This window comes from Cupressus sempervirens, chromosome 11 (genome assembly GCF_028749045.1).
Source record: "Cupressus sempervirens isolate cs-2001-9-10 chromosome 11, ASM2874904v1, whole genome shotgun sequence".
In the NCBI taxonomy this organism is placed as follows: domain Eukaryota; kingdom Viridiplantae; phylum Streptophyta; class Pinopsida; order Cupressales; family Cupressaceae; genus Cupressus; species Cupressus sempervirens.
Window position 1 is genome coordinate 822,063,462 of NC_143128.1, and position 17,400 is coordinate 822,080,861.

General features: G+C 35.8%; 1 protein-coding gene across 2 annotated transcripts in view; it reads right to left on the reverse strand.

Moving 5' to 3' along the window:
- CYP59 (cyclophilin 59) overlaps positions 1-17,039 on the reverse strand; it is a 272,359-nt gene extending 255,320 nt beyond the window's left edge. For both annotated transcript variants that reach the window (XM_089811494.1, XM_089811493.1), the window contains exon 1: positions 16,894-17,039. In XM_089811494.1, the coding sequence (XP_089667620.1) occupies positions 16,894-16,991 (98 nt within the window). In that variant the 5' untranslated portion in view covers positions 16,992-17,039. The remainder of the gene's footprint in view (positions 1-16,893) is intronic.
- Between the last annotated feature and the right edge of the window lie 361 nt (positions 17,040-17,400).

Below are 17,400 nucleotides of genomic sequence, written 5' to 3' on the forward strand. Positions count from 1 at the left end.
TACAAAAAAATAAAGAAAATACAGCTTTAAATCATTTGATAGTATGATACTTCATCATTGATCACTGCCAAATGCCAAAGATAAATATTAAATGCCAGTTGACAGTTCAGAAAAACAGAAAATCATTACAATTACAATGAAAATTAGAAAATCACTACTGTTACAGAATGTAGTTCATGATTCATCAATCATCAAAAGGATTATCAAGAAATCATCATCTATTGGATTTTCATCTTCAGCTGCTGAAAGTTCAGGATCATTTGAACCCAAAGCAGTTCCACTCACACTACATGCACCATGCGCAGGATGTAATCAACATCATCATCATAAGATTTAATGAGTCTAGTAATATCCTCAATGGTTGCATCCAAGCTAGCACATTCAAGGGCTACATCCCAAAGCTTCACTGCCCCATCCTTGTAGTGTTCCTCCTTACATTAAAGAAGATGCAAGCTGGAATGAATATAAACCAAGTCTTCAACATGTTTGAACCCAATCGATTACGCTTCACAGAGTGGATAAAGGAGTATGTACTTTAATCTTGTTTAGTAGTAGAACTTGCAACCTGGATAATTTTCAAAAAATTAAAAGTTAAATGAATCAAATAATGTTACCTACTAAATTGTCGAATACAAGTGGTAAGAAAAAAAAGAATGAACTTGTGAGAGGATCTTAAATGCAAGAGCTTAAGGTACCCAGATTTTTTACCATGGACCTGCCATCATGTGGCAGCTTCCATGTACTATTGGTCATTAGTAACTATTGGAGTATGACTTCTTCCTGAGCCAAACATGCAAAATTCTTTCATATCTTTTTCCTCCACTTCATCTCAGAAGGGTCTTGTAAATGACTGTGTGTACCATCAGCAAATTCTTCATCTCTATATGATGTTAATCTCCCTGGCATAGAAAGTACTTTATTGCTATAGTACCTTGGAGATAGGGCATGTGGAAGGAAGTGCAATGGGGTGGTCATCTTTTCTCAATGATAATGAATGATTAATTCCACCTTATTGTGTAAGTTTCACATTCTACAGGGTCAATTACATGTTTTTGTATTGTCAATTTTACTTTCTCTACCATTGTGTCCATGCCATCATAGGTATCCATCAAATAAGGTGCATTTGTATCAGGAAATAAAAGCATAATCAAGATAGGCTCAGTAAGTTCCAATAAATATTTCACACAAGCCAACCAATTGTCATCCAAGACCAATAACTTGACCTTTTGAGCCCTCTCTGATTATGAAGCCTTACATGCACCTCATTGGTTACAAATAACCATTTGACCCAATGCCTCACACCTTCAAAAGTCATCTCGTAAAAATAGTATGAGATGTAAATCGAGTTTCAACACCCTAAGTGTAATGTCCCCATTTTTGGCTGACCTCGTATAGTGTGCCGGATTTGCCTATCCTCGACTCTCGTAGGCAAATGGTGTGGAGAGAGAGTCAATTCTGCGGATCAAATGGTCATATTTTGCTCTTGAAGAAGTGTTAAGAGGTTATATTTCATTATTATGTGTTATCGGGGCCTACATGTTATAATTTTAAGTTGAGTTGCACTTTTTATTTTATAAAATTACTTTATTATAAAAAGTGCATTATAATGAGATTTTATAAAGGATGTTTCTAGAAGTTCTAGAAAAAGTGCATTATAATGAGATTTTATAAAAGATGTTTCTAGAAGTTCTAGCAGCTTCTTAGAAAAAGTGAATAAATAGAGGGTTGGGCCTCTCATTTGGACATGCTTGGATTTGAGATTTCTTCTACTTCTTCCATTGTGGAGCAATTTGTAGTCTCTTGGGTCTGCAAATACTATTCAATCTTTGGGAACGAATCACTCCCCTAGATTGGCATAACTGAGGTAGTGAAATATCTACTGAAGGGTTGCATAATTGGAGTTGGTATTCAGCCATCTCATTGGAACTTCATTGGGAAATTGTTTGAAGGGTTTATTTTGGTTGGAATAAGGGTTTCAGATTTACCCTAGCATTGGTGAAGCGTTTGGCAGGGGTTTGAAGACAAAATTTGTGCATTTTCAGAATTGTCAAATCAGGGTTTGGAACCACATAATTGCTCATATCTTCTCAACCCCTTGGAGTTATTTTTTATGGTTTGGTAGGGTTACTACCTAACCCTAGGCGCCCATATTCCTTGCATTTGGGGGTCCCAAAACCCCAGCATTATTTTTATATAGGGGCCGTACATGCTGGCCTGGGTACGGCCTTGCCAGTAGAATCAGCAGCAGCAATTTGGGGGTTCGTTTGGGGGCAGTTTGTGGAGGATTTAGTGTCTTTGGCAGCGGTTTACATCAGACATCTCCAGCAGCAATACCAGGTGCACATATTGAGGTTTTTGATTGTCAAAGGTGTTGCATACAAATAGTTGAACAGTCAGCACTGTCATTGCATTGTTGGTTATCTCCAGTTATTAGTTGCTGTTGTAAACCAATCATCTATCATATAATCTGAACTGGGTTATTGTCATGTCATAGCATTGCATTGTCAAGGGTTTGATGTATGAGAAGTGCATAGTTGTGACAGTCCCCTAAATCTGAGATTGTAAAATCAGTCATTAATGTAGATGCACAGCTCAGTGCATTATAATCAGTTGTAATCAGATTTGCATGCATTGATAGGATTGAATATGAAGGTTTATATGTTGTCATCAATCTATATTCATATGCATATGTATTAAACACCACAGTCCTTATATTCTGAAAGTATCAAATCTGAGAGTTTCCATATTCTGAATATTGTTATTGGTACTGTTATTGTTCATTACATTACATTTCGATATTGGCATTGTACTTTGTGGTTTCGTTGCACAACAATTAGCCCTATTCGCAGCTCTATTCAGTTACATGCCAAGTGTTTGACAAATTGTCTCAGTTCAGTTTGAGGGTTTTAGTGGCCTTAATAGTAAGGGTCATTACACTAAGTAAGTTAATAACAATATCAATATGTAAATAACACATTAAAATATTAATAAATATTAAGCAAATTTATATACAAACTGATAAATGAACATGACATAAAAATTTAAGAAATAAATTTAATTTAATATTTACCTTCAACAATCACAATCTCGAGAAAGATCTAAATATTGATTGTGACATTTGGTGGTTAGTGACAAACATCTAGATCTACTCACCCTCTTTGTATATTTGTTTCACGCTCTCTATTTGAGTGCCAATTTGTTGCACCACCAAGTTGAGAGAGTGTACAATTCATGATGTCCAAAAAATGTGCTCATATCTTGCCTCTACCAAAGCACATACATCCCTACAATTTTTTGCATTGTCTGTAATTACCTGGACCGGATTTCCACTACCCACCATCTCTATGAACCCAATGACAATTCTGAAAATAAATTATGTATCTTTCACTTCCCCTTCACAACTAACTACTCTTAGAAGCATTGCCCCTTTGGGGGACACTGCAATAATGTTAAACAATGGATGGTTTCTAGTATCTTTCCATCCATCAGAAACAACGAAAACATCTAAATCCATCCAACAATCTCTAATTAGGTGAAGGGAGGTTTCTTATAGCAATCCCCTCTATTTGTAACTATGTGGTACACACCTCTTCAAACCCAATATTTGTAGAACCAGCCCGTGCAGAATTGATTGCCAACAATATTTCCTGTTGATGTTTGATAGCTTCAGTCGGATAAACCTATATATAATTTATATATATGTGTTCTTTATATTGAGATATAAGGTCATTGTTATATGAGAAAAATTTGTATATATGTATGAGATTAAATTTGTTATTATTATTAATTATCTGATTAATGAATAGACATGTCCCATGAAGGGATATGTCTATTCATGGCCTATTCTCTATATATATAAATCTAAGAGGATGTTGCATTTGGAACACACATACCAATTACATGGCAGTGCTATTACATTTTGCAACATTCAACATGGTATCAGAGCTAGGTCGCAAATATAGCAGAGGAGATTTGGAGTGTACCTTATTGTGATGACTACAGAAGGAGCTCCAGTTCACCGAAATTTGAAGGGCACGCAAATGTTAGATCATTAAAGGAATAGTCTGTGGTGTCTCCATGCTGAAGCGAATGTTGAGGTGGTCTGAGATTTGCTTAAGCACAAATAGAGTGCCAGGTTAAAAAGAATGTAGCATAGCCAAGGGATGAGGGACATATCTCCAATTTGCAAGGACTAGAAAATCAAGCCCAGATGTTGGATGTTCACCGAAAGTAGTGAATGCTCGCCCAAATCAAATGCAAGATGATCAGGAGCACCTAAAATAGATTGGGCAAATTAGCAATGGCAAGTATATGCCCACATCGATATGATGTGACTTGGGTTGCTTGTCTGTGTTGGTAATGTGTTCAGGCACTACTCGGGTCCAACCTGGCAATGAATTTCCACTTTGAGATCGATTAAAAAATGCAAATTGTAGATTGGGTTGGAGTGAGAAGGAAGGCCTGTGTTGGATTCAAGGCCTTACTATCGACTCAAATCTATGTGCGTGTTGTTGAGAGAGACCACGGGGTTCATACAAATATAGTAAGTGCATCGGATTAGAGAGGTTGATCTCCAATGAAGGTGTTTCAGGGCATGCTATGGGGATGAAGAATTATTAATCCTACATTATTTGTGTTGATAAATATTAGCACTTTTAATACAAATCCAAACGCCTACTCATACACCGTCACCAAATATCTCTATGTGCACTTCATCGGTTCCCATTGCCTCGGAACTTTTGACCTATGCAATATGAATAGATACATATCCATTAGCGATTAAGGGAAGGACGAATTGAGATGTGTCATCAAATTGAGTGAAATAGAAAAGAAATCAAATAGTGAAGGAGTAGAATATTAACTTTAACTCATATAAAAGATCCAAGGGTGGTGGAAATAGAGCCACTAAGAATACTCGAGGTACGTAAGCTTCACTTGCAGAATCAAGATATCACTTAGTGCAAGGTCCAATGGAACCAGTATACTAAAGAGAATGCTACTTGGGAAGATTATGATGAAATCTTCCAGAAATTTCCACATCTTTTTTCCAAAAACTTGAGCTATGAATAAATTTTGATTCAAAATTGATATAATGATAAATATGTTGTAAATGGAAAAAAAAATATTTTGTGTTTGGAAATTCATCAAGGACGATGAAACACAAGGGGGAGGGTATGTTACATCCCAAAATTTTGCCTAATTTAAAAATGTTCTTACAGCCATTGAGATTTCATCTGAAGTCAGTTGACTGGTGAACTTAGTTATATAATATGATCATGTCAAATGGACATATGGTTATTCATTATAATTTCATGTGAAGACGAAATGTTAGTTAATCGTTGTGATATTATTATGATCATTTGTTATCTTGAAATTATGGAAAAGTTGGCTACTCGTTATAAATTCATGGAAAGTGAAATGGTAGTTAGCCGTTATGATGTTTTATAAACTTGTTATAGTAACTTTGATTTATATTGAGAAATATGTTATTATCTTGGAAAACTTTCTTTTCGTAGGAGCACATTGAAGGGGGGAAGATTGCCTGAGAAGGAATTGGGTAAGGGATACCAATCCACCTATGGGTTGACAGGTATGGGTTCTAAGCCATCTTGGTCAAGGAAGCTAGAATAGACAAGCAAGGTCATACCAAGTGATCAACATGAACAAGTTGGTCAACACACTTGATAAATAATGAAATAATCAACTACAACAAATTATTACATTTGTGTTAATAGATGATCTCAGAGCTTCATGTCAGAGCAAGGCATGTTTTATTATAATGATACCATGCTACTTACACATGTTTGTACATGCACATACATATACATGTACACATGCGTATATTCCTTATGATTCTTATGAATGTATATGTCTTATACATAATATATGTATATTTGGAATATTACGTGTGCATACGTATACATGTATCTACATATGCAAGTATGGGTGGGTGCAATGATACCCCTATATTAAAACATTAATTGAGCTCCTATTTCCAATTTATGTCAATGATTTAAAAATTCTGAACTTTTGAAAATTTAATAATTATATTTGTGCCATCGGCCAATACTTATTCACCAGCCTATTTTATTTTGGAGCAATTACTTTATCGGCCACGTTGTATGGTTCTTGAACGTAACATATTTTTGGTGCCACCTTTCTTCTTCCTCATAACCAAGCATGCAATTACAAGAGACAAGCTTATCATATGTGATGAATGCATTTCAAACAAATTTTTCTCCCACTTGCGAGCCTCACTCCCAATTAATCTTTAGCTATTCTCGCTTTGCTTTCTACCATCGACCATAGCATTGAGATTACTTGCACCACTTATTGTTGTTCTTTAGTGTCATCTATAAGCAGTTGAATTCCATAGTCGGTTGTTAGATACAAAGTCGTGAATCATCATAAAGCTCATATATTGTGAGTTCGATGATTGTCATGAGTCATTGATAATTGATTGTTCAATCCTCAACAAGGAGCCATAATAGGAGGCTTGGCTCTCCAGTAATGCAAGGAAGGAGATAATTCTCTCCCAAATCGTACCTTCTTTCACATTTCTCATTTGAATTTTATCCAACCATTATAGTTAGAGTATGGCACCAAGGGATTAGCCATTTCATTGAACATTTCTATGGTAATACCATTTCATGAGGAGCTTGCATGTTACGGTAACTCTACAAGATCTTTATTTTGTTTTAAAAACTTTGATGTTTGAAGGATTTTAAATCAAGTGCAGACATATACAAAGGCATTTATTTTGTATGCCTTTGAGATAAGGAAGGCACCTTATAAAGTTCAACAGATTGTTATAAGAACTTAAAGATTTACTTTTGAATGACTAATATAAGCCCAAATTGGGTAGAAAGATTTCCAATTTGTGATGAAATAAGAATGATCAATGCTATAAGCAACCACACCTGGATTCATCCAAGACCAGCAAGGTCGAGATGAAGAGTGTAGGTTATGCCAAAATAATAGCAGGTTGTACCTACAAGATAAGAAAAGGAAATCAGGGATAAATAAACAAATAATAACCTTAAGCAAAACAATCTTAACTAATTAGTTCATGGTGATCAAATGGTGTAAATCTTATTGTCTAGTCAAGCAGTGGCTGATCAAGCACATTGTGTCCATATAAATCCTTGGCCAAGAGGCGGTTTAATGGCATGCTTGCAGTTGTGATCACTAGAGGTCAAGTTGCTAGTTGTTGGCAAATAGGTTAGAGGAAGGTATCCAGAACCTAGCAAACTACCTAGCCGACACTCAAACACCAAGATGCTCAATGGCAAGACAGAGCGTCCCATGCCTATTCCCAGGTAGGGAGGGCCTTTCTTTGTAAAGATTGTGTGGGGATACTAAGGGTGTGTGATTGGGACGTTAAGCCCTTGACAATGCTTCTCCTCTCTACTAGAATGTCAAGGCTTGGACAAATACATTTAGCACTACATAATTTCCACCTTCCTATAGTGGGAATTTTTACTTTTATTTGTTTCTACAGTTAATTCAGTTATTTCCTTTCCCTTAAGTAGTTAATTCAGTTATTTACTTTCCACTTAGAAGCAATTAACTATGTTATTGTAGTTAAACTCTTTTTTAGTTTATTGTGTAGATGCAATGTTCCCGTGTCTATGTCCCTGCGATTGCGTTACTGATTGGGACCGTACAGACATTGAGAAGGTGGTACGGACTTGGGAAGAGGGTGTACGGTTGCCAAATTAAGAGAGATGTATGGTATGCAATGTACGATGGAGCAGGAGATGCCCGTACAAAAGTCTGGATGTCGTATGGTGGTGGTTGGGCAAACTAGTTGATGGTTGTACAGTGGGAAATCTGTAGGTCGTACAGTGGGTTGGAGTCATAGCCGTATGGTAGAAGGAAGTCAAGGTCGTACGATGGGAAATGGTGGATGGGAGACGAAGTCATACGGCAGATAGAGCACAAGGCCATGCGATCTAATGCTGGGGGGCTTTGGAGGCCAGAAAGGGTCGTACAGTAAACAATTATGCGGATGACGGATAAGGGGATGGTGTGAGGGCGATTTCCTGGATGGGAAAGTCGTACGGTGGCTTGGTCGTACACTAATGAAGACCGTACTGTAATATCCTCCCCTGATTTGAACTTTGGCTTGAAGAAATTTAACTTAAGGAATATTGTCAAACACTTTGTATGCAAACTCATAAAGCTGATTTCCTCAATAAATTGATTTCCAATGAGTAGATTTACGAACAACTATGAAGTGACATTCAAAATGCGTAATACACATCATAACATTTTGACAAACACTTGGCACACATTCAAAGATATATATAAAAAATCTGGAAACTCTTTTAATGTGCCCGTACAGAAGTCTAGATGTCGTACGATGGTGGTTGGGCAAACTAGTTGATGGTCGTACAGTGAGAAATCTACAAGTCATACGGTGGGTTGGAGTCACAGCCGTATGGTGGCTGTATAGTAGAAGGAAGTCACGGCCATATGATGGGAAATGGTAGGCCGTACGGTGGATGGGAGACAATCACACGGCAGATAGAGCACAAGGCCATACAGTCTGATGTTGAGCGGCTTTGGAGGCCAAAAAGGGTTGCACAGAAAACAGTTATGCGGATGATGGATAAGGGGATGGTGTGAGGGCGATTGCCTAGATGGGAAAGCTATACAGTGGCTTGGTCGTACACTAATGAAGGTCATACATAATGTGCCTGAAGGGGAATGTCTAGGCTGTACTGTGATGGATGAAATGAAGGTAATAGAGTATGGGTAAGGGTGGAAAAATAAAGAGAGTTAAAATGCAGATAGCACAGAGATTGAATTACCACATTACACAACAGATAATTAATCAAATTAAACACGATGACTTCTCCAATTCGCAAAATGATGGTGCTCTGATTTGCCAGATCTGAGCGAAGTATTACAAGCGAAGGAATAGGGTGAGGGTTGATTCCCAACAAAACCGAGACAAGCCAAATAGGGAAGATCTTTCACTTCCGAAATGGTGAACAACAGAGAACTCCAACAGTAATTCACAGTACATAGAAAATAATCCAAAAGCATACCTAAAGACTACCTCTAAGCCGTGCTTAAATACCCGTTGGGGAAAACTTTCCGAGGGTGTACAAAGATAGCCAACGGCGACACGAACTACGGAAACAAAAATAAAAATGGGTCCGAGATACATAAAATCAATCGGCCCGTTACAATAGTTTGATAAATGATTTATTTTATAACGGGAACAATACAGTAGAGTAGTCATTATATCTATTTCGTTCCAAATGAAAGTTAAAAGAAAAGTAAATCGTTGTATTTTATCAATGTTTGTAATAGTTAGGAAAATAGTATGTTACATTTGGCCAGAACATAGTGGAGCTTCGCACTCTGCAACTCTACATCCATCTTTGACTCTACAACTCGGCAATCCCACACTTCAAGAAATTTTGAGGCCCAAACTGCAGACATAGATTCTTCTTCTAATGATTTTGGCCGACGAAACACTTACGCATTTTGCAAAATCAGTTCTTATTTTAGAGGGTTTTCTTGCGGATTTTTGGAGGAGATGAGTTAGTATTGACTTAACTAAGAGTTGCCCTTGGAGAGAAGGTTATCCTATTTAAAGCGGACATATTTTCAAAAGTGGAGTTTGAACAGCAATTCCAAGATTAGTTCAGCTGGAGTTCTATCTTCTCTTCTTCTCCATTAGTTTTCTTCTCATGTAATGGCCCCATGTACATAATAAATGTATAAAATAAGTGCAGGCCAGTAGTTGCATTTTAGGAATTAGTTTTGCATAAGTAGATTAAAGTACATTGTTTTCATATATTCTACATGGGAGAAACCCTACCTCTGAAAATCACAATTTCGAGGTTGGTTCTCTATATAAGCATGATTATATAATGTAATAAGGGTTGGTGTTTTATGCAATAAAGATATACAATTAGTGCTCTAATTTTGTGTGCAGTTTTGCCTACTTGAATATTGCATCCTTGTGAATTTTATATTTATGAATGATGAAAGAGCTAGTTGTTTATTGCAGGTGATGCTTGTCAAGTTTAGTATTTTGGAGTTTGTCACAGTTGTTGTGAATTCTTCTGTTGTGACGAATCAAAAAGGGAGTTTTTATTGGTGCACTCATTATAATTTGTCTTGTGTGCGCTTACATCCAAGTGGCTGCACAATTCAATGAATTACTAAACATCATACAACCTTTGAAAAGTTCCTTCAAGAATTGCATCTGCAAAGTCACAGTTGCGTTGTTCCTGGCTATGTGGGTTTCCCCTTACATTCTCAAAGATTTAATATGTAGAGTGTTGCAGTGGTGACTTATGTTTGTTTAGGTTTTTAATTCCTGCAAATTGCTTTACCTCTCATTACCCTAATCTCGTTGTGTATTGTTTTACAAATCTGGTCAATAAGGAATTCATAGTAGTTGCACATTTAAAAACTGCATTCTTTAGAAAACAGTAAATACAAAAAAATTGGAAAATCATTATTTTCGTGTTTTACAGGTTTCATCATTGTAATCTTCTTGAACCAGCAAAGGCCTCATTGTGAATAATCATATTTATCACCTACTGAGCTACCCAAGTGGTTGACAAACAGCCTAAAGGAATCTTGGAGTTGATCTTATCAACTTTTCAAGAAAGGAATCTGTCTCAGATTTCTGCCGTTGTCGTTACGTAAAAACGATGCTCAACAAGACCCTTCGATGACTTTAATGAAAAATAGATGATTATATATTTTAGATTAGGAGAAATAAATCTCTCAAAGATATATCTCCAGCAAACTGGAGTACACTCCTTTTATCCACTAAGTGAAGCATAACTGATTGGCTACAAAATGAGCAGAAGACTTGTGTTATATTCATTCCAATTTACATTTTCTACCAATTTGCATTTTCTATCATAAGGATCCCCGATATAAGGATGGGGCATCGAAGCCTTGGGATTTAGCCCCTAAATGTGCCGACTTATACAATATTGAAAGAGTCACTATGGGTAATGATGATGACATACCTACACATAATGCATCTAGTGTGAGTTGCATTGCTTTGAGTTCAAATGATCTTGAACTTGCAGCAGCTGAAAAATGCAATAGATGAAAAAAAAATTGATAATCCTATTGATGATTGATGAATTACGTTGAAGATAGAAGACAATTACAATTTTTTACTGTCAATTTTCTAATCATAATGATTTTCATTTGAATCATGAACCTAGACATCTATGACATGGCATATGACTTAATATTGAAATTTTGAGCTATTAGTTGGCATTTGACATTTAGCAATGATAGTATCATTCTATCAAATGATCTAGTTTTACAATCTTGTACATTTCTTTGATTTTTATTTTATTTTTAATAAAGATATATATATATATATACCACCATTCTACCAAATGATCTAGTTTTACAATCTTGTACATTTCTTTGATTTTTTTTATATTTTTAATAGAGATATATATACACACGCGCGCATACCCAAACCCAAAAAAATGCCTGTACATACCTACCGGGTTCTCATACCTACGCCCATACTCGTACTGGCAACTTCACTAATACAACATGAATAAGGAAACAAACCTGAATTTAAAACCTCACAAGACAGAGTATACTTGATTGGGACTCTTTTCTTAATATGTCATTTACTTTTGATTTCTAGAAGATTATGAACTCCGTATGAGTCACATGTTTATCAAACTGTAATCATGCTATAACCAGTTGTAAACTTAGCCAAAAGAACATAAGAGAAGATGTCTATTTAAAGAAGTGAACCTTTAATCCTCTCTAGGTGCAATAATACTCAACAAATCAGGGTTACATGGAGGATAACAATTCTTGCCCATACTCAACCAGCTTACAAAATAAACTGTTGTGTTGAGATTTTCTCTTAAAACAATTAAGGTTCATAATGTCATGGGAACTAAAGGCAGTTAACCGGAGTTAGTGGATACAAGAATACATGACTAGAGGTTTGATGTCAACTCCTGCTTGCAGGATGACTGTAGTAATCCAAGTCAAGTAGGGGTGTGTCAACATTTGACTGCACTTTTGATAAGTGATATTTATTTGAAACTTAGGCCAAAGTGGCGCTTATGTCCAGTCAGTTCACTGTCTTCCAGTTGCATAGTTCAGTCAGGTTGGCTGTACATAATCAAAAGAAAGTATGAAGTTCTATGATCGATTGGAACTGCACTCAACTCCGATGGCATACCTTGACCAATTTCCTTGTCTATACCCTTCTGAGGGATAGGGCCACTTCTAGTTGGAAGGTGTGCAGGGGGCCATCGGTCTGTGGTTGGAGGCAAAGCACTTGGATGATGCTCTCCTTCCTATAGATATTCAAAAAGGCTTGATATGTAGATCAGTTAATGATTATCAGTACTCTAAACCTGAATTATTGTTGTGTGATCACGATTGTTAAATGATTGTATGTTGTCTTGAGAAAAAGAGGAACAAGTTTAAAAATCATGATGAGATGATTATAGATGTTTCAGTGTTTCTTAGGTAATGCATTGGATCATATTGTTACATGTTGAAAGCTTATTTAAAAAGTTGGAAATATTTCATATGGCAATTTACATGCATCTTATTACTTTAACAAGTCAGTAAGTTTAGTTACACTTTCAATGTTAAATAAAGCAAGTTGTTAAAGATATTGGGAATAGCATATTACAAATTTCGCCTTCGGATCCAAGGATTTTATGGTGGGTGGATTGCTTCATAGCGTAACAAAGATTGACAGATTTGTTGGGTTCAGTTGTATCAGAAGTGTAGTGGATTTATGATGGAGCAATCTACAAGCTTATTTGTGATCCTAGTAATGCCATGCAAGTTCAGATTACTTGAGGACAAGCATCTCTAGGCAGGAAGAAGTGTAGTGTCCCCCTTTATTTGACTTTAGAAATCAATTAAATGACTAAAGTTAAGTTGTTCATAAATAAATGATTTTAATGACAACTAGTTTTAATTATTTAGAATGGATCATAAAATAATTAATTAAATGTCAGTCCTGAGATTTTCAGAATTACTTGTACTTAATTAAGTGTTCAATCGTGATTGTTTAAGAAAGTGACTTGTGTCAATGAAAAATTATGGTCACTTTATTAGTGAAAAAATGAAATAAAAGTGACTTTTAGAATTTACATTCTGGAAAGTTCCAGAAGGGCTCTATAAGGAGATTAGAGAGTTCAATTGCAGCATTTTTGGATGTTTTATGAAAACTTGTTTATCAAAAGGACTGAACCTCGTTTATTCTTCAGCCTAGAATAAAACTTTAGGGTTAAATTGGTGGATTGGACAAAATCCCAACTCATCTAAGCGTATATTCATATCAAAATCCACATTTGAGCTTCATTTGTTTTATTCGTGAAATTTCTTCAAATACCAATTTTTGAGGTATTTATCAAGTTTTTAGGATAAAAATGTAATTTCAGAAATAAGAGATTATAGTTGGTAAACAATTATTTTCTTGATGCACATTAAGCTGAGCAAATAAATTAGTATTCTAGTGAATAATTATATTTGCGTCTGAGGGTTCACTATTTAGTGTACTGGTTAAGTGATGGTGGTGTTGTGCCCACCGAGGTTCAAACCACAACTGGACCATCGTGATCACGGACTTGTGCCATTGCTAATCCAAAGTGCTCATAGATTTGAACTGTGGCTTTGCTTAATGGGGATGAAGACCCCCACTTGCAGCGTCGCCAGTTCATAACTCCACGTTATGAGATAAAGTGATTCCTAAAACCAATCAAGACCCAATTTGCTTCCTATTCCATTCCACTATAAAGAAGGGTTGAGTTGCAAGAGAACTCAACCCTCGCAGCTTATTACAATGGCATAAGGAAAAAATAGGAGCAAGGAATCAAATACATGCAGAAGAGGGTGAAGCAGGTTGTGGTCGGTTACTCTTTGATAACATGTGAGATACATCTGTAAGAACCCCTTCTGATAATTGACAGGCATCTGTTGTTTTGCAATGCCTTGAACTTGTACATAGGCATTTTATCAAACACTTGTAAGCTCAAATCAGATTTATATCCCTTAACTTCATGCATATATAGAATAGACAATAAGACAAACACTTGGCAGATATATCATTCTGAAAATGCACCGGACTATTTCAAGGACATTTTGTCATACGGTTTGCATACAAACTAACTGCTGCAACCATTCACAAGAATTTCTCTTTATTCATTGCAGGATATGTGTTTAGATGCAATGATCAACTAGTGCAATGATGAGTGAGTTTACTGCAATCAAGGAAAACCTGGGAAAATATTACATCTTGCATTCATAACCTCTAAAAGGAGTGCAGGTCTATTCTGAAGGCAAATTGATCTATAGGCACCAATTTATGATGAACAAATGTATCTCAAAATCCCTAACGTGCCTCTCAAATGCTTGGTGTCATTGTTAATTCACATGCTTCTCTTACTTGGCTGCGACTTGAACCCCTTTTCTGTCTCTCTAACCTTTGTAGGCAAATCTGAATGGAACTATAATATCAAAACCTTGTATTGTTGTCAGCTAATTGAATTTCTCTTTACAATTAGGCATGAATGACAACTCTGAATGAGTAGCCCAATTAGCAAATATCAGTGTATGTCTTTCAACACTTCAAATGCTTGTAAAACTCTGAAGAATCTAACTTCTACAAGATGAAACTCTTGCCAACAATGTTCCCTTCATGAACTTCAATAAACAAGAATGCATGCAATGGTTCAATTTTGGGTTTTTTGGCTTTAAACAATTCCCATAGACAAATTAACCATAAGGTTCCAGCCTCACACTTCTCATAACTTAGATCATATTTGTTTTTGTTACTTTGGATGTTGACTTAGGGAAACATTTAATGAGCCACCTTATAATATATTCATTTAATGCACTTCATAACTTGACTTTATAATCATTTAATGTTCTTTTATAATATGTCATTAAATGCTCTCACTCTATAATTTGAGTTTATAATATTAAATCCCCTTTAATTATAAAGTTGCATGAAGTCAATATAATAATCCCTTAAAATAATCAATTATTATTTAAGTAACACTTTAATAATAATTAAACATCATAACTCCACTAATAACCAGTATTTAATAATTCTGACTTCATCACTGGCTAATCCGCTGCTACCACTGTCAATCTAAATGCCTTACTAAAAATAGTAAGGGTTTCTCTCTAACATCGACTGACCTATTGCAAATAGTAAGTCTCTCCCAACTGAGCTAGAAACCTTTGAATATCAATGCGTCCAAATAAGTGAAAGATCCAGTGAGGTGAACACTCACAACAGTCAACTGAAGAGTTCCAAAACTCCCAAAACTGGACCCTCTTATCCACCATACTAGCCTGCGAGGGTCAAGAAATAGGATAATACTCTCAAAGATGATAGACACGAAAAAGGGGACATTACAGCATCACATCTTTTGTATCCCTTGTTTTCGTTGTTGTCAAAATAGTAGATTCTAAAAAATTCTAGCCTTGGGAAGATCTATGAATGCATTGATTGCATGTTGTGCAAATCAAAGTTATCATTCATGAGAAAGACCTCACCTTAGAGTTTTGCATTGAGAATATTCATCCCATCATTTAGAAAAAGTCTGTAAAGCTAGACACCCATCTACACATTGTTGTGTATATTTTGAATTCAAAACAGTATGTAGATAAACCTTGAAAAGTTATTCCCATCTATGACCATCAGGCAAGGAATGGCCTTATGAAGGCCTTTAAAATAATGTAGAGTCGAAGGAAAGCTTTGCTGATCGAAGTTGAGTGGATAAAGTTCCCAAAACTAGATGGCTATATGAAGTCAACAAGGATTGACAAACACGCTTTGTCACAAGCCAAATCTATTGACCTCTAGGATTGCTACATAAACTACCATTTGTCTTCTCTCACAAGGTTTTAGTTCCTCGATTGTTGAGAAGAACTAAATGTATACATAGCTTGGGATTGTGTGCAGTGCCTTGTATCTCACTGATCACAAGACACCTATGTATAGGTAGAGCCCGGCTACACTATGGGATATGAAGCCTCGAGATCTGCAATACATCAATGAGAGTGAGCTGCATATTAGGTTATAGAGCTCACAATGCAGGAGTAGGATGCAGTTCATTACACCAGTTCCAGTGCCAAGGAGTTTCCAAAATATCAAGTAGATGATGATAGCTGCTCAAACACAAACAGTTTTAGATTTTTTTTAGCATTTCTATTTCATCATTTTAATGTTTTGCAGTTCTCTAGTTGGTATTTTCAGCTCGTTTGTAATGGATTCTGATTTTCAGCTAGAATATTCAGATGATAACATTTGTGATTGGACAAATGACAATCTTTAATTGTTATAACTTATCAATTGTGAGCTTTGCGGTGTTTGTTCTTAAATTTTCTGCATTATGTGTACCATCCCCAAAATTAACAATAAATCACACCATCCCCGAAACTCGGAGAAACACTGGGACACTATCAAATGACCAGTTTATAAATAGGGCAACTAAAAATAGAACTAGCTGATAGCTATTCCTTCAATAAAATCTGAAAACCTAAATAAATAAAAAACGAGACATATTTTGTAACTAAAAATTTACAGTAATCGCTTTCTCAGTTATTTTTCTCTTCGATAAATATCAAGCGCACATTTATCTGGACTTACTAGCGTCCAGCAGTATTCCTAACGGTACAGGAGAAAGCTAGTGTAAATGAATTAATTGAAGTGTCCTTTCGCAATGTAAATTAATTAATAAAGTATCTTTTGCATGAAAAAACTATCTCCGGAAAAATGAGAGATCTTTATTTTGAAGGCAACAGTGTGCCGGTTTCCGAACAGACAAACGAGTGGAAAAACAAAATTACAGAAAATATGTTTATTGTTTGTAATGGAAGGGGAACAAAACTCACTTGCATAACTTGAGAAAATTTTTGGTAATGAGAGGACAACGATCTGCGTGCAAGTCGATGACGACGTCGCCCAAGCTTGTCGACAGCATAACAGCCATCTTCAGCACAATATTATTATTGAATATCGCACGTTTTCGGGTTCGAACAAACGATCTCTGCGGGTAACGGCTTTAATAGCGCTTCATTTCTCGTGTACATCCAATACGAGACAATTAAGGGCCCGTTTGGTAGCTGGAATTAGAATGGAATTGGCGTTCGGAATTTCAAGAAAAATTAATTCATTGTTTGGGTATGCACAATCAAAATTGGAATTAGAAAAAAGTAGAATCCGGTATCTTCATTTGACCTCCAAAACAAAAATTTTGAATTTTTCAAAATATTTGTATTTGGAATTTTCGTTTTAATTTTCATCTTAAATCTCATTTTTTGAAAATGAGGATTTCAACTAAATTAAAATTTAATTGGATTTGACATCTAGATGCCCATTTGAAGGCACCTATTTTTGCA